Source organism: Lithobates pipiens, unplaced genomic scaffold, assembly GCF_037356315.1.
Source record: "Lithobates pipiens isolate NorthernLeopardFrog02 unplaced genomic scaffold, aLitPip1_a1.2 Scaffold_8, whole genome shotgun sequence".
Taxonomy (NCBI): Eukaryota; Metazoa; Chordata; class Amphibia; order Anura; family Ranidae; genus Lithobates; species Lithobates pipiens.
In genome coordinates, this window is record NW_027507903.1 from 432242097 (window position 1) to 432261071 (window position 18975).

General features: G+C 45.9%; 1 protein-coding gene across 4 annotated transcripts in view; it reads right to left on the bottom strand.

The window, feature by feature from the left end:
* The window catches only part of RNF130 (ring finger protein 130), a 552857-nt gene that overhangs the window by 225140 nt on the left and 308742 nt on the right, over nucleotides 1–18975 (bottom strand). For all 4 annotated transcript variants that reach the window (XM_077474312.1, XM_077474313.1, XM_077474314.1 and 1 more), the window contains exon 4: nucleotides 14908–14979. In XM_077474312.1, coding sequence (XP_077330438.1) covers nucleotides 14908–14979 — 72 coding nt within the window. The remainder of the gene's footprint in view (nucleotides 1–14907; nucleotides 14980–18975) is intronic.

The following is an 18975-nucleotide window of genomic DNA, read 5'->3' on the forward strand; positions in this document are numbered from 1 at the left end:
TAAGTAATAACTTAACGGGTTATATGCCACCTTCAGATGATGGGCACTGGTATACTCAATCCAGTAAGTTCACTCCCACATCCATTTTTGTAGCAAAGCAATATACTTAAATCCCAAAAAGAGGTGCGGGACCTCTGTGTCCCATGATGTACACCAAGAAAAAGATTTTACAGGCAAGCTGTTATAAAAATCCTATTTTCTTTATCGTACATCAGGTGACGTAATAACTTAATGGCATATCCAATAGCAATGCTACTTGAGGGGAGGGAGACAACCCAGAAGGTACCCCCAGACCTGAGGACCTATACTGCTGCCTGCAGAACACTGCACCCAAAGGCTATATCCTCATACCTCCTTACATCCACCTGATAACATTTTGTGAATGTATGCACAGAAGACCAAGTTGCAACCTTACAGATGTGAACCATGGGGGCCTGGTGATGCACTGCCCAAGAAGCACTAACCGACCTAGTAGAGTGCGCCTTAACTTGGGAATCTTACCCCTTAAGTTTGAATTATAACTTGCCAAATACACTTAGCGACGGTGGATTTCGACGTTGCCTGTCCTTTCTGACAGACTAAATACGACTTCAGTCTTACGAATATGAGCAGTTGCCTTTAATTAGAATTTCACTGCTCTCACCAAATCAAGACTTTCCTGGAACATGGTTTTGGAAAAAAAAATGTCAGGACAATATCTTAGTTCAGGTGAAAACCTGAAACCGCTTTTGGCAAAAAGAATGGACGAGGGTGTAACACCACCCAGTCCTCATGAATAATCAAATATGGCTCTTTACAAGAAAGAGCAGCCAATTCCGAAACCCTCCTTGCTGAGGATATAGCAACCAAAAGTACCAACTTCGTTGTCAGAAGGACTAAGGGAATATGTTGTATCCGTTCAAATGGCTGTTTTTTGTAACACAGACAAAACGAAGTTCAAGTCCCAAGGGTTCAAGGGAGGTTTGACTGGCGGATTAAGCCGCATCACCCCTTGCATAAAACCCCAGACTAAAGAATGTGTAGCAAGCGGTCTTTGAAATAAGACAGATAAAGCTGAGACTTGGCCTTTAATAATACTCAAGGCCAATTTTATTTCTACCCCTAATTGTAGAAAGGCAAGAATTCTGCCTATGATATATCTCTGAGGGTGCCTACCCTTGGATTCACACCAGGAAACATAAGCCCTCCAGACCCTATAACATATAGTTCTGGAAGCTGGCTTCCTTGCATTAATCAGGGTAGAGATAACTGACCCGGAAAGCCCACATTTCTTCAGAACGTGGGTTTCAATAGCCAAGCCGTTAAAATTAGAGACCGTAAGGTAGGATGGACTATCGGTCCCTGTGAGAGCAGATCTGGTCATACTGGGAGGGACTATGGACCCTCCACTGCCATCTCTAGGATTTCTGCATACCATGACCTTCTGGGTCATGCTGGTGCTACCAGAATTACCGGTTTTCTTTCCAGCTTGATCCTGCAAAGAAGTCGAGGCAGCAACTGAATAGGGGTAAATGCATAGATCAGTGAGAACTGATCCTACAGGGGTCACCAACGCATCTGTTGTGCATGCGAGTGGATCTCTTGTTATGGCCAGTTAACTAAGTTAACTAACTTCATGTTGAACCTGGATGCTAGAAGATGTACGTTTGGAGTCCTCCATCTTGGCAAACAGCCCGAAATTTGTCGTGGTGAAGAGACTCCCCGACAGCAGCGCGTTTGCCGGCGGTTCAGCAGCAGTGCCCATTCAGTTCAATGGGCAGGAGCGGTGTATACACCACTTCTTCACCTCTCCAAAGATGCTGCTAGCAGGACTTTTTTAGCGTCCTGCCAGCGCACCGCTCCAGTGTGAAAGTACTCAGGCTTTCACACTGGAGAGACAGGAGCGGCTCTATATAAGGCTGCATTGATGGGCATTTAAATGTAAGTTTTTTTTCCTTAAACTTCCCTCCTAAAAGTTTTTTTCTTTTAAATTCCCTCCTAAACTTGGGGTGCGTGTTATATGCCAGCGCGTGTTATACGCCGATAAATACGGTTGTTAAAAATGTTATATACAGTTAGGTCTACATCGTGCGGACTTTCAGCATTAATTCAAAGGGTTGGACATAAATATCAAGCACAAATTTTAGGAACTGCAACCATTTTATACACAGTTCCTCCATTTTCAGGGGCTAAAATGTAATTGGACAAATGAATATATTCATAAAAAAAGTGTGATTTTTTGTACTAACCGTAAAATCAATTTCTCCGAGTTCATCGATGGATACAGTGCCTCCTTAATCTTGACCATTGGGTTATATCGCCTCTGCAGGAGTAGGACAAGGCAGAACAAAAAAAAAACACTTGGCTACACCCATGGGCTGTCCTCAGTCAGTAGAATACCCCCTCCCTGCTTTAGGTATTCAGTTTAGTAGCAAGCAGTAATAGAAGTATCAAAAACTCCATAGGGGGGTGGGTGCTGCGTCCGTCTAAATGGATTTTATTGCAAGTACAAAAAATTCCATTTTCTCTGTCATTCATTGACAGACACAGCACCTCAATCTTGACCACTGGGATGTCCAAAAGCAGTGCCAAAGAAAAATTAAGGGTGGGCAAAATAACCCAAGGCTAACCACAAGAGCCTTAACCAGGTCACAGGATCCCCATCCCAAATAAAAAATGTTTTAAGAAAAAAACACCCCTCAAGAGGGAAACCCCCTTTTAAACAGCAGCCTGCAAAACCTTGTGGCCAAAAGAAGCATCCGCAGATGCCAAAATATCTACTTTATTTAATTTAGTAAAGGTATGCACTGACGACCAAGTGACCGCCTTGCAAACCTGTGATATTGGCGCTTGATGACGGAAGGCCCAAGAAGTACTAAATAGAATTCGCTGTGACAGGGAAAGGAGGAACCCAACCCTTAATAGAATAGGCCTGAGTCATAGTCTGTTTGATACATCTGGAGATGGTAGCTGAAGAAGCAGCCAGCCCTTTCCTTGGTACTCGAGTAACCCAAAAGTGTGAGTCTGACCTCCAGAAGGACTCAGTGGATTCCAAATACACCCGAATCGCACAAAACACATACAAGGTATGCAAAGCAAATTCCTTGGGATGAGCCGGCTTGGGACACAAGGACAGCAACACAATATTCTCATTCAAATGGAAGACAGAGACAACCTAGCCACAGAAAAGGATCGAGGATGAACGCAAATCACACCGAGAAATGTACACTTTCCACGTACGATAATATATCTTACTAGAAGTCGACTTCCTCGCCTTCACCATAGTAGGAATCACTGATCCGGACAGACCTCTCTCAGTACCTGGCTTTCAATGGCTAGCCCATTAAAACCAGTTACTGTAAAGTAGGATGGAAGCTCAGCCCTTGGTATAACTGGTCCTCTTTTAGAGGTAGCTTCCAAGGGACGTTTACGGCCACCGGAAGGCATTGGCACTGCAGTGACACTAGGACAACTGCGGCGTCTACCAGAGGAACCTGCTGAAGAGGCCGAAGTTTTAGAAGAAAAACTACTAACCTGGTCAACATTCACTCCAGTGTCAGACCCAGGTAGCCCAATTTCCTGGACAGGGCTAGAGGGGACCTTGGGTAGTCAATTGAACTTTTACAGGAATTATACCCACACAAGAAGACACAGGGCCCCCTGATGTGGACAAATTCTGTCTGCCAAAAGATTCAATTCGTGGACCCCCTTGAAGCTCACAAAGGAGGTCCATGAATCTGGAAACCAATGAAGATGTCCCCCCACCCCAGCAATTGGTGAGGGCAGACCTTCATGCTGAAGGAGTCCTGTCAGTGGATCCGGAAAAGCCTGCTTTACGCTTACCAGACCAAGACTGCTTGGAACTTCTCAGGGAAGACTTGAGAAATCTGTTTCCTTTATCTGCCGTCCCAGGAGCCCGGAAGAATTTCTTATGGCAGGGCTTGACAAATTTGCTTGGAATCTAGGAGTCAGCTTAAAAAGTTAGGAGTCAGGTCGGTAATGGCGATCCGGACCTGTCCCTGGCCTGACATGGAGACGAGTGAGGGGAAGACCCCAGATCTCATATTTAAGAGGACCTGTCATGCTTTTTCTATTACGAGAGATTTTTACATTCCTTGTAATAAGAATAAAAGTGACACAATTTTTTTTTAAAGAACAGTGAAAAAAATAAAAATAAAAAAGAGAAAATGTTTTTTTAAACATGCCCTGTCCCGCCTGCATATGAAAGCGGTGTTCAAACCACACATAGGAGGTATCGCCGTGATCGGTAGAGCGAGAGCAATAATTCTAGCCCTAGACCTCCTCTGTAACTCAAAACATGCAATCTGTAGAATTGTTTTAAACGTCGCCTATGGAGATTTTAAAGGGTAAAAGTTTGTCGCCATTCCATGTGCGGGTGCAATTTTGAAGCGTGACATGTTGAGTATCAATTTACTCGGTGTAACATAATCTTTAACAATATAAAAAAAAATTGGGCTAACTTTACTGTTGTCTTATTTTTTTTATTAAATAAATTATTTTTCCCCAAAAATGTGCGCTTGTAAGTCCGCTGCGCAAATACGGTGTGACAGACAGTATTGCAAAAACCACCATTTTATTCTCTAGGGTGTTAGAATAAAAAATATATATAATGTTTAGGGGGTTCTAAATAAAGGGAAGGAGATAGGCAGGCAATAAAAAAAACAGACAGAGCAAGCTCCATTAGCATTGCTGGTTGTCATACCAACGGCCACCACAAGAGGGCGCCAGATTCCAGAAGGAATCATAGGACCGCAGAAGGCCTCACGCCGGGGGGGTCCACGGAGAAAGGATACCCCCAGCTGTGCTGCCCCAGGCGCCAGGTCACTAATTCTAGTCGCAAATGCGACCTGGCACCCGGGTTTTGTCAAGCCCCGTCTTATGGGCTGAGAAAGAAGGCCCCCATCTGCGATGGGGCTCCTTCCCTTTCCTAGATTGAGGCAGGAAGGTACTTTTTCCTCCTGTGACACCCTTAATGATGTCATCCAGGGTAGCCCCAAACAGGCAGATCAACGAGAGCTTTTTTAGAGACTTGGTCTGCCGACCAATTCTTAAGCCACAGCACACATCTACTCACCACCGCTGAAATAGAAAGGTTATCCAGCACAAGAGCTGCATCACAATCCATGGACCAACTGGTCCGCTAAATCAACATAAGCAGCGGGAACCTGCTCACTACCTAGACCCTAGCGCAAAAACTTGGCCCATTCAGTTAGGGTCTGTGACACCAGGGCTGAGGCCAAGACTGGATGCAATGTCGAGCCAGCCATAGTAAACATGCTGCGTGCCACAGCCTGCGCTTTCCTGTCAGCTGGGTCCTTAACGAATGGGAATTCCTCTACTGGGATCATGGTTGCTCTTTTCAACCTGGAAAAAGGAGGGTCCACCACTGGTGGGGTAGTCCACTTTAATAAAAGTGATTCTTCAAAGGGGTAGCGTACTGAGAAATGTTTTGGTTGTTCCTATTTATTATTGGTAAACCTATCAAAATAAGGCAGATAAGGACACCCTTGGTGTATGAGGGGACTTATGCATACCAAAGTACACAGCCACGTCTGTGGCCCTGTCAGACACATCCCTCATCTTTTAAATCTCCCGCACCGCAGTAACAACTGAGTCCACCAGCGCTTTTTCACTCGCTGCTGAGACCACAGAGGACTCATCCTCATTATCGGACGGGTCGGGGGTGAGATATTAAACCCCCCTGGACGGGCCACGTCTAAGGGGAGGTTGGGTCTTTGCCCACACGCTACTTCCACCCGGCATACTAATGACTCAAGGACTGCTGTTAGCGCAACCATGGGAAGCTGGGGTTCCGAGGTACCTGCCACCTCCATGAGGGGATCAGTGCGTGAGATGAGACCCTGAGGCTCCATAAGGAAGAAGACCCTGTAGTACAAAGGAACTTTGGCACCGCTAAGGGACACCACAATGGCCAGGGCAGAGGGAGATACACAAGGACCCCCAAAGACTCACCCTACCAAACGGAGGAGCACCGCAATTCTGACCCAGCAAAACTAATGTCGGCGTCCATTTCATATATCCTGGGACAGGAAGAGAAGCATAGGGGAGGAAGAGGAGGAGCTCTGGCATCTCCATGAGGTTCTGGCCGTCTCTAGTGTCTCACTAGACTAAGACCCATACCACCAGGGCAGAACACAGACCACCCAGAAGGGAAAATGGCAGGGGAGACCCCCATGGGTCTCTGTTGCCTGCCCTGGGACTCCCACCAATCCGTGGGGGGAAGGGGAAGCCCAGTTTAACCAGGGAACTTTAGGATGGGAGGAGGGATCCTGCAGGCAGGTTTGACCATCCCTGGAGGGTACTCGCATCCACCCCAAACCACACAAAGGTGCCATGGTGCAGGGGACCCTCAAGATAGAACTCCTCGCCACTGAAGTGGGGGGATGTAGGACAAGGGACTGCTGTGACTCAGACCAGAGCCTGTTCGTATGCGACCCTGTGAGACGTTTAACTCGTGTGCCAGCCTCCATCTGTTGAGGTTATGTCGTGGCCGACCTAGCGCGTAGCTGCGGTCTGCATGTGCTCGCTGGCTGGACTGGGGAGACCACTGAATCTAGATTATCCAGCCCGTCACCCAGCCAGGCAGTTGATTGCAGATCTCCCAGAAGAAAATGCATAAAAAAATAAATAAAAAAAAGACAAAAAGTTAAATTTGCTAGGACCAAAAGATCCCAGCAAGGAGCTAGGTCCTTACTCCTGACTAGACAGAAAAAACTGAATACCTACAGCAGAGAGGGGGTTATATACTGACTGAGGACAGCCCATGGGCGTAGCTAGGTGTTTTTTTGTTCTGCCTAGTCCTAATCCTGCAGAGGCAATATAACCCAATGGTCAAGATTAAGGAGGTGCTGTGTCCGTCGATGAACAAAAGACAAATGTTCATTTTTAATGTTTTGTTGCTTCCTTTATTGGCAATGACTGCCTGAAGTCTGGAACTCGTGGACATTACCAAATACTGGGTTTCCTCCTTTCTGTTGCTTTGCCAGGCTCTAACTGCAGCTGTCTTCAGTTGTTCTTTGTGGGTCTTTCTGCCTTTAGTTTTGCCTTCAGCAAGTGAAATGCATGCTCAATTGAGTTGAGATCAGGCGATTGACTCTGCCATTGCAGAATATTCCACTTTTCCTCCAAAAGCTCCTGGGTTTCTTTTGCAGTGTGTTTTAGATAACTGTCCATCTGCACTGCAAAGCACCGTCCAATCAACCTTGCTGCATTTGGCTGAATCTGGGTTGACAGTAGATCTCTAAACACTAAATAATTCATCCAGCTGCCTCTGTCACATCATCAATAAATACCAATGCCCCAGTGCCACTGGAAGCCATGCATGGGCCATGCCATCACACTGCCTCCACTGTTTTTACAGATGACATTGTGTGCTTTGGATCATGAGCTTTGCCAAGTCTTCTCCGCACTTTTTTCTTCCCGTCGTTCTGGTACAGATTAATCTTAGTTTCATTTGTCCAAAGAATGCTTTTCCAGAACTGGTCTGGCTTTTTTAGATGGTATTTGGCAAAATCTAATCTGGCTCTTCTATTGTTCAGGCTTATGAATGGTTTGCATCTTGTGGTGAACCCTCTGTATTTGCTCTTGTAAAGTCTTCTCTTGATTGTAGACTTTGACAATGATACGCCCACCTCCTGGAGAGTGTCCTTCACTTGTCTGGATGTTGTGAATGGGTTTTTCTTTACCATAAAGAGGATCCTTAGATCATCCACCAGTGTGGTCTTCTGTGGACATCAAGGTCTTGTTATCTTGCGGAGCTCACTCTTTCCTCAGAATGGACAAAACTGTTGATTTGGCCACTCCTAATGTTGCTGCCATCTCTCAGATGGATGCGTTTCATTTTTGAAGCCTTACAATGGCCTGTTTCACTTGCATGGACAGCTCCTTTGAACGCCTGATGTTGGTTCACAGCAATAGATTCCAAATGCAAATACCACACTTAAAATCAACGCCAGACCTTTTACCTGCTTAATTGATGAAGGAATATCAAAGGAGTAGCCCACACTTGGCCATGAAACAGCTTTTGATTCAATTGTCCAATTAGTTTTGGTAAATATATATACACACACACACACACACACACACACACACACACACACACATACATATACATATCATATATACACACACACACACACACACACACACACACACACAGTTGTGCTCATAAGTTTACATACTGTGGTAGAATTTATGATTTTGTGTCCATTTTTCAGAGAATATCAATGATAACACAAAAACTTTTCTTTCATTCTTGGTTAGTGCTTGGCTGAAGCCATTTAATATCAGTCAACTGTGTTTACTCTTTTTAAATCATAATCACAACAGAAACTATCCAAATGACCCTGATCAAAAGTTTACATATCCTGGTGATTTTGGCCTGATAACATGCACAAAAGTTGACACAAAGGGGTTTGAATGGCTATTAATGGTAACCATCCTCACCGGTCATCTGTTTGCTTATAATTAGTGTGTGTGTGTGTGTGTGTGTGTGTGTGTGTGTGTGTGTGTGTGTGTGTGTGTGTGTGTAAAAGGTCCATGAGTTTCTGGACTCCTGAAATACCCTTGCATCTTTTATCCAGTGCTGCACTGACGTTTCTGGATTCTGAGTCATGGGAAAAGCAAAAGAATTGTCAAAGGATCTGCGGGAAAAGGTAGTTGAACTGTATTAAACAGGAAAGGGTTATAAAACGATATACAAGGAATTAGAATGACAATCAGCAGCATTCAAGCGCTAATCAAGAAGTGGAAAATGAGGGGTTCTGTTGAAACCAAACCACGGTCAGGTAGACCAACTAAAATTTCAGCCACAACTGCCAGGAAAATTGTTTGGGATGCAAAGAAAAACCCACAAATAACTTCAGGTGAAATACAGGACACTCTGAAAACATGGTGTGGCTGTTTCAAGATGCACAATAAAGAGGCAATTGAAGAAAGATGGGCTGCATGGTGGATTCGCCAGAAGAAAGCCATTACTACGCAAATGCCACAAAGTATCCCGCTTACAATATGCCAGACAGCACAGAGACCAATTTCAAACATTCTGGCACAAAGTCATTTGGAGTCATGAGACCAAAATTTAGCTTTTTGGTCACAACCATAAACACTACATTTGAAGAGGAGTCAACAAGGTCTATTATAAAAGATACACCATTCCTACTGTGAAAGGTGGATCACTGATGTTTTGGGGATGTGTGAGCTACAAAGGCACAGGAAATTTGGTCAAAATTGTTGAAAAGATTAATGCAGTATGTTATCAAAAAATACTGGAGGAAAATTTGCATTCATCAGCGAGGAAGTTGTGCATGGGACATACTTGGACATTCCAACATGACAATGATCTAAAACACAAGGCCAAGTTGACTTGTCATTGGCTACAGCAGAATAAAGTGAAGGTTCTGGAGAGGCCATGGCAGTCTCCTGACCTCAATATTATTGAGCCACTCTGGGGAGATCTCAAACGTACAGTTCATGCAAGACAGCCCAAGAATTTACAGGAACTGGAGGCTTTTTGCCAAGAGGGATGGGCAGCTTTACCATCTGAGATGATAAAGTGCCTCATCCACAAATACCACAAAAGACTTCAAGTTGCCATTCATGTTAAAGGGGGCAATACACGGTATTAAAAACTGGGGTATGTAAACTTTTGATCAGGGTAATTTTGGGTAGTTTCTGTTGTTTTTATGATTTAAAAAGAGTAAACACAGATGATTGATAATAAATGGCTTCAGCCAAACACTAACCATGAGTGAAAGAAAAGTTTTATGTAAACTTATGAGCACAACTGTATATTTCTAGAGATACACGCATGTATATTATATATACACACATACACATACATATTTACACCCACACACAAATGTTTTGCCTTTCATTGTCTTTTAAACTTAATTTAAGTTGTCTTACAAGGCGAGGGTTCAGATTTCTTAGTTAAAGGTATTGCATGCTCTCTGCTACAGATTTTGGCACAAAATTGGAATGATCTAGGACCATTTTATATGTTTGGCCATCTTAAAAAGTCGGCCATCTTAACCACTTAAGGACCGCCGCATGGCAATGTACGTCGGTGCAATGGCACCGACAGGCACAAGCACGTACATGTACGTGCTTGCCTTCCAGCGGGTGGGGGGTCCGATCGGACCCCCTCCCGCTGGATGCGGCGGTCCGTTTCGCTGCACGAGCGATCCGGGATGAGGGGATGGCCGTTGGTTTCTGGCCATCCCCTCTCGATCGCTCCTGGCGAATGAGAAGCTTCCTCCCACTGTGTATAGTAAACACAGGCAGGGAGGAAGTGATGTCATTCTCCTCGGGGCGGACTTATTGACCGGACTACGAGGAGAGCACACAGTAAGTCTGCACCAAACACTACACTAACACATAGGCACACACAGGCACACAACCCCCCCCCCCCCCCCCGATCACCCCCCCAGTCACAGTGTCACTGATTGCAGTGATCATTTATTTACTGATCACTGCATTCAGTGTCAGTTGTGACAGTAAAAACTGTCAGGGCAGTTAGTGTTAGGTCCAGGGTAGCCCCCTACCACCCCCCAATATAGTTTTAACCCCCTGATTGCCCCTAGAGTTAACCCTTTTACCCCCTTTTGCCAGTGTCACTAAGCGATCATTTTTCTGATCGCTGCATTAGTGTCGCTAGGTAGCTAGTTATTTTTTTAGGTCCACCGCCAGGTTTTTATAGCGCTAGGTACACCCATATACTACCCAATAATGGTTTTAACCCCCTGATTGCCCCTAGTTAACCCTTTCACCCCCTTTTGCCAGTGTCACTAAGTGATCATTTTTCTGATCGCTGCATTAGTGTCGCTAAGTAGCCATTTTTTTAGGTTCACCGCCAGGTTTTTATAGCGCTAGGTACACCCATATACTACCCAATAACGGTTTTAACCCCCTGATTGCCCCTAGTTAACCCTTTCACCCCCTTTTGCCAGTATCACTAAGCAATCGTTTTTCTGATCGCTGCATTAGTGTCACTAGTGTCGCTAGGTAGCTAGTTATTTTTTTAGGTTCACCTGATTGCCCCTAGTTAACCCTTTCACCAGCGATCACTGTATAAGTGTCACTGGTGATGCTGGTTAGCCAGTTAGTTATTTAGGTTCCCCGTCAGGTTTTTATATAGCGCCATGGACCCCCATATACTACCTAACAAAAATTTGAACCCCCTGATTGCCCCTAGTTAACCCTTTCACCAGTGATCACCGTATAAGTGTCACGGGTGACTCTGGTTAGTTTGCTTTTTATAGCATCAGGGCACCCGCCATTTATTACCCAATAAAGGTTTAACCCCCTGATCAATTAGGTTTTAGGGTCAGGGTCTGCGTCGCCCCAGGCAGCGATAGGTTAGTGCCAGTACCGCTAGCACCCACGTTCAAATTATAAACCTCCCGTAGTGGTATAGAATCTGAACAGATCAATATCTGATCAGATCTATACTAGCGTCCCCAGCAGTTTAGGGTTCCAAAAAAATGCATTGTTAGCAGGATCAGCCCAGATACTTGCTAGCACCTGCGTTTTGCCCCTCCGCCCAGCCCCACCCAAGTGCAGTATCGATCGATCACTGTCACAAAACACTAAACACATAACTGCAGCGATCGCAGAGTCAGGCCTGATCCCTGCGATCGCTAACAGTTTTTTTTGGTAGCGTTTTATATTTAAATCCGGAAGGCAGTGCTTGGTTTTCGGGGTCCCGTATGCGGCTAGGCTCCCAAAAAGTCCCCCACATGTGGTATCCCCGTACTCGGGAGAAGCAGCAGAATTTATTTTGGGGTGTAATTTGACTTATGCCCATAGCGTGAGCAATATATCATTTAGTGACAACTTTGTGCAAAAAAAAAAAAAATTGTAATATTCCTGCAACTTGTGGCAAAATATAAAATATTTCATGGATTCAACATGCCTCTCAGTAAATAGCTTGGAATGTCTACTTTCCAAAATGGGGTCATTTGGGGGGGTTTTGTGCTATTTTGGCATTTTATGGCCTTCGAAACTGTGATAGGTAGTGAGGAGTGAAATCAAAAATTTGCACCCTTAGAAACCCTGAAGGCAGTGATTGGTTTCGGGGTGCCGTGGCGGCTAGACTCCCAAAAAACACATATGTGGTATCCCCGTACTCAGGAGAAGCAGCAGAATGTATTTTGGGGTGCAATTCCACATATAACTATGGCATGTGTGAGCAATATATCATTTAGTGACAACTTTTTGTAAACTTTTTTTTTTTGTGTCATTATTCAATCACTTGGGACAAAAAAAAAATATTCAATGGGCTCAACATGCCCTTCAGCAATTTCCTTGGGGTGTCTTCTTTCCAAAATGGGGTAATTTGGGGGGGGGGGGGGTTTGTGTTATTTTGGCATTTTATGGCCTTCGAAACTGTGATAGGTAGTGAGGAGTGAAATCAAAAATTTGCACCCTTAGAAATCCTGAAGGCAGTGATTGGATTTCGGGGTGCCGTACGCGGCTAGACTCCCAAAAAGTCCCACATACGTGGTATCCCCGTACTCAGGAGAAGCAGCAGAATATATTTTGGGGTGCAATTCCACATATAACTATGGCATGTGTGAGCAATATATCATTTAGTGACAACTTTTTGTAAACTTTTTTTTTTGTCATTATTCAATCACTTGGGACAAAAAAAAAAAAAAAATATTCAATGGGCTCAACATGCCCCTCAGCAATTTCCTTGGGGTGTCTACTTTCCAAAATGGGGTCATTTGGGGGGGGGGGGGTTTGTACTGCCCTGCCATTTTAGCACCTCAAGAAATTAGATAGGTAGTCGTAAATTAAAAGCTGTGTAAATTACAGAAAATGTACTCGTTTGTAGACGCTATAACTTTTGCGCAAACCAATAAATATACGCTTATTGACATTTTTTTTACTAAAGACATGTGGCTGAATAAATTTTGCCCTAAATGTATGACTAAAATTGAGTTTATTCGATTTTTCTTATAACAAAAAGTAGAAAATATATTTTTTTCTCAAAATTTTCGGTCTTTTTCCATTTATATCGCAAAAACTAAATCGCAGAGACAATCAAATACTATCAAAAGAAGGCTCTATTTGTGGGAAGAAAAGGACGCAAATTTGGATTGGGTACAACATTGCATGACCACGCAATTACCAGTTAAAGCAGTGCAGTGCGAAATTGTAAAAAGACCTCTGGTCCTTAGGCTGAAAATTGGTCCGAGGCTGAAGTGGTTAAATGCAGTGTAAACTATTCTACTACCCTTATTCTCCGATAACCAGGTACAGCTTATAGAATTTAGAGTAGGTGGTAAATAAACAGGGCAAAGTCTTTGTAGCAACACAGTTAGTCAAGTCTGACTTTCCACATTTAAAGTGACATATTTATAATAAAATAACAGGATCCCTTAATAGCTCTTAAGCCCTGATTCACACCAGTGCGACTTGTCATGCGATTTGACAGTTCAAAGTCGCATGACAAGTCGCACCCCATTGCCGGCTATGGAATTGTTCAAATCGTTGCAACTCAGATTGCAGTGACTTTGAAAAAAGGTACCTGCACTACTTTTTTGCGATTTTATTGTGACTTGCATGGACTTCTGTTAAATTAAGTTGTAGGCTAGAATGAAATTGGAGGTCTAAATTGCACTGAAGTAAAGCACTCTACTAAAGTAGAGCAATTTCAAAGCCACACTGATGTGAATCAAGGCTAAAAGCTTTTTGTAACCCACAAAGATCATCTGGTCAACTTTAGCAAAGGGCTAAAGGCTATCACCTGGCCCCCATGTGGCTAATTTCAGGACTGTTGAGTGGCTAGTGGACATTGTAGGTGGAAGGGGAGAGAGTCACATGTTCTGCCATACCAAGAAGTGGTATGGTATTTAAAAAAAAAGAATTCCAGGTCTGGAATCTCTAGAAGCTCGAATTCACTATAGTAGACACAGCTACTTCAATGATCTTCTGGGTCCCTTCCCGAATGACTACCCTGCTACATTCTGAACATAGTAGGTCGGCCGCTCAGCATTGGCACCATTCAAAGAATGCTTTGCATATCCTCAATGAGTGAAACGTGTTCTCTGATTGGCTGAGGTGGAAAATGTGACATCACTGCCCTTCACCTCCTTCAATCGGAGAACCCTTTGTATTCAAAGAATTCTGTGAATAGTGCCCATGCTTAACATCCAAACTCCTGTGGTCAGAATGCAGCAGGACAGCTGTTCGGCACAGGACCTGGATGCTAGTGGGGATCACTGTTAGTGATGCCGACTACAATGATTTCTAGCTTATGGAGGGATCACCAAGGTACAGTGTTTGCATGGTTACATTGGTCCAAGCTGGATCAATGCAAAAAAAAATGCCACACCTGGAATTCTTTTTTAACGTCACAGGAATGGGCAAACAGGGCAGGAAATGAAAGGCAATTATAAACAGAAGCAAAGCAAAGTAGGCTGACTAAAATATAAACCTGTTACTCTGCTCTAAATGGAGCAAAGTACAGGTTCCCTTTAATTTTTGTAAGCCTCTTTATAAAAGTCATATCAGTGACCATCACAGATTTAGATTAAAGCTGGCAGGACTTTTTTTTTATCAACCCCCCCCCCCCCCCCACTCCCCTGCTACTTCTTCCTATCAAAATCCGGTAATCAGGAAACCTCCGACATACTGAGACGCAACAACAGCGGACACAGCATTAAGCCTTGAAATCAGATTGGATGCTATTGCAAACAGACAAGGACTCCATGTCATCATGCTGGTTATACAAACAATTGTACAGAGAACAGGAATGACTAGCTTTCAATGAATTCCTATGTAAATCAAATCTGCATGTTCCAGTGATTACTTTTACAATCTGCTCAATCAAGAGAACTGGATAGGACATTCTGATTACATGCATGTGACACTGCTCACCTTATCTCCTTTCCTGACCGTCCTCGTTGTAAGTTTGCCGATGGCCTTCTTCGCTGCGTCTCCAAGTCGTCGCTGTAAAAAACATATTGAGAAAATAATTGAGCTAGATAGAAGAAGGATTTGTCCAAAGAAACCTCACAACAAAATCACTTTTTCAAGAGTTATTATTCTCTCCACATTCTCCTAAACTGTATCTACAAGGGCATCTTAACAGCCTGATGGGCCCCTGGGCAAAGTAATGAACTGGGGCCCCTACCAGGCTTAGCGTGCTGTGGCAAAAGAGGTCTGTGGCATTGGGAGGGAGGTTAACCATTACTGTCATGACCACAAATGCAGAAGGGTAAAAATGTCACTGCCAATGCCACCAATGCAGGGGGGTCAGTGGCAGTGAAAGTTAACCCCTCACTCCTGCATTAGTGGCAATGGCAGTAAAAGATTGTTAAAGCTTAATAAACACTTTCTTTGATAAACTCTCAGACTGTGAACCAAACATACCTGAGCACATCACTAATTACTAGGTTAAAATAAAGAAAAAACAATGCTAAGAAGAAGAAGGAAACAAATAAAACCACACTATCTATGCTACAAAATATAACATGATAGTCCTACAAGTGTGCCATAATGAGCTGACCATCTTGCTTTGCATATAGTTTGTAATAATTAACTGTGTATAGGTTATTTAAAACAGACTTTGAAAAAATGATTGATAGGTGGAAAAATGTGACCCCTATTAAGCCCCCGTTCCCACCTATGCGAATTAGAGGCGGCTTACACGCTTGCACGTGACGGCACTGGTGAGGCTGTTGGGCACAGGCAGGCTGCATATGATGGCCACTGGTGAGGCTGCTGGGCACAGGTAGGCTGCATGTGATGGGCACTGGTGAGGCTGAATTGATCTCTTGTATCATGTCAGCTAGAGGTGCAAATTTTTTTATGGAAATTTTGCTAATACTATTAGCAGTGTGTTTAAAGAGGGATTCCACCTAAAAAAAAAATATTAAAAGCCAGCAGCTATAAATACTACAGCTGCTGACTTTTAATAAATGGACACTCACCTGTCGGCCGATCGCTCGGCTCTCGGCTGCTGCAGTCACCATTCTAGGTAAGGGAATCAGGAAGTGAAGCGAATCTGCTTCACTTCCCGGTTCCCTACTGCGCATGCGCGAGTCGCGCGGCACAATAGGAATTCTCCGCGCTGTCACTGGGACCAGTGTGTGTCCCAGCAGACAGCGCGGCAGGGCAGGAAATGACATAGACTCCCACGGGAGTCTATGTCCGGAAGTGGGTGTAAATACCTGTCTTTGACAGGTATCTCCACCACCCTCCCCCCTGTAAGGTGCCAATTGTGACACCGGAGGGGGGGAGGGTTCCGATCAGCGGAGGTTCCACTTTAGGGTGGAACCCCGCTTTAAGTTTAAGTAAGAGATTGCAGACATGACAAGAGATGGTTAGAGACTGAGGACATGATACAAGAGATGGTAAGAGACTGCAGACTGCATTTTTCTCCACCTTTCTTGCACTAAAGATGCCAATAATTGCCAACAAATTCATATTAATTTAATATGATGATGTTAATTAAAAAGTTGAATATAATACAATTATATATAAATATATAAATATTTTTTAAAAACTGTAATTTTCATTATCGTTTTCAGCCTAGTACATCCTTCATTTTCAGTTTCGGCACCAAAATTTCCATTCAGTGCACCCCTAATAATAATTGGTGCCCAACCCAGGTACAACAAGGGGCTTTTGATACTTTGGGTTTGATTTACTAAAATGGGTGCAGCTCTGCACAGAAACCAATCAGCTTCCAGGTTTTTTGTCGAAGCCTAAGGCCGCGTACACACGGGCGGACTGTTCGCCCAACCTTGTTCGGCAAACAGTTTCATCAAACAGTCCGCTCAAAATTTGCATGAGCGGACTTGCCCACACACGAGCGGACTGTTTGACGAACAAGGTTGGGCAAACAGTTCGCTCAACTTTTGAAATGAACGGACTCGCCCACGTAAGGAGGAGGCAAATCCGCCCATTTCGAGCGCGTGTACAGGTAGGCGGGGCCCGCGAAGGAGACGTCGCGGGCTCCGCCGCCTGGAATGGGCTTAAAGGGGAACCCCAACGCCGAAAAAAATCGGCGTGGGGGTTCCCCCCAAGTCCACACCAGACCCTTGTCCGAGCACGCTACCCGGCCGGCCAGGAAAGGGGGGCGAGCGAGCGCGCCCCCCCTCCTGAGCCGTACCAGGCCGCGTGCCCTCAACATGGGGGGTGCCTTGGGGAAGGGGGGGCCGCGCGGCCCCCCCACCCCAAAGCACCTTGTCCCCATGTTGATGAGGACAAGGGCCTCTTCCCGACAACCCTGGCCGTTGGTTGTCGGGGTCTGCGGGCGGGGGGCTTATCGGAATCCGGGAGCCCCCTTTAAGAAGGGGGCCCCCGGATACCGGCCCCCCACCCTATGTGAATGAGTATGGGGTACAATGTACCCCTACCCATTCACCTGTGAACTAAAGTACAATAAAAAACACAACACAGAGAAAAAATATTTTATTGCACAGCTCCGGGGGTCTTCGGGGGTCTTCTCGCCGGACTCCTCCGCTATGTGTGTGTAGCTCTTTTGCTAGCGGAGGAGTCCGGCTTTCTTCCTCCCCGCCGCCGGCCTCTTCTCCCGACTTCGGGGGTCTTCGGTTCTTCTGCCGGGCCACCGCGCCTGGTCCGGTGGCCCGGTCTTCTGTCGCCGTCTTCCGTTCTTCTGTCGCCGCCTTCGGTTCTTCTGCCGGGCCACCGCGCCTTCTTGTAGCTCTTTTACAGGCGGTGGCCCGGTCTTCTGTCGCCGCTGTCGTCGCCGCCGCCTTCCGTTCTTGTTCTTCTTCTTGTTCTTCTTCTTCTTCTCCTGGAGATGTTGACTCGACGATCTCTCCGGCCGGAATGCCAGAGCCGCGCTGTGCGGTCACTTATATAGTGACAATGGGGCGGTGTCACATGGTATATGTCACATGGGTTGGTCACATGGTGACCCCGCCCCCTTACGATGTCATAGTCCCCATGTGACATCAACCCATGTGACCAACCCATGTGACATATACCATGTGACACCGCCCCATTGTCACTATATAAGTGACCGCACAGCGCGGCTCTGGCATTCCGGCCGGAGAGATCGTCGAGTCAACATCTCCAGGAGAAGAAGAAGAAGAAGAACAAGAAGAAGAACAAGAACGGAAGGCGGCGGCGACGACAGCGGCGACAGAAGACCGGGCCACCGCCTGTAAAAGAGCTACAAGAAGGCGCGGTGGCCCGGCAGAAGAACCGAAGGCGGCGACAGAAGAACGGAAGACGGCGACAGAAGACCGGGCCACCGGACCAGGCGCGGTGGCCCGGCAGAAGAACCGAAGACCCCCGAAGTCGGGAGAAGAGGCCGGCGGCGGGGAGGAAGAAAGCCGGACTCCTCCGCTAGCAAAAGAGCTACACACACATAGCGGAGGAGTCCGGCGAGAAGACCCCCGAAGACCCCCGGAGCTGTGCAATAAAATATTTTTTCTCTGTGTTGTGTTTTTTATTGTACTTTAGTTCACAGGTGAATGGGTAGGGGTACATTGTACCCCATACTCATTCACATAGGGTGGGGGGCCGGTATCCGGGGGCCCCCTTCTTAAAGGGGGCTCCCGGATTCCGATAAGCCCCCCGCCCGCAGACCCCGACAACCAACGGCCAGGGTTGTCGGGAAGAGGCCCTTGTCCTCATCAACATGGGGACAAGGTGCTTTGGGGTGGGGGGGCCGCGCGGCCCCCCCTTCCCCAAGGCACCCCCCATGTTGAGGGCACGCGGCCTGGTACGGCTCAGGAGGGGGGGCGCGCTCGCTCGCCCCCCTTTCCTGGCCGGCCGGGTAGCGTGCTCGGACAAGGGTCTGGTGTGGACTTGGGGGGAACCCCCACGCCGATTTTTTTCGGCGTTGGGGTTCCCCTTTAAGCCCATTCCAGGCGGCGGAGCCCGCGACGTCTCCTTCGCGGGCCCCGCCTACCTGTACACGCGCTCGAAATGGGCGGACTTTCCGAGCGGGAACAGTCCGCTCATTTC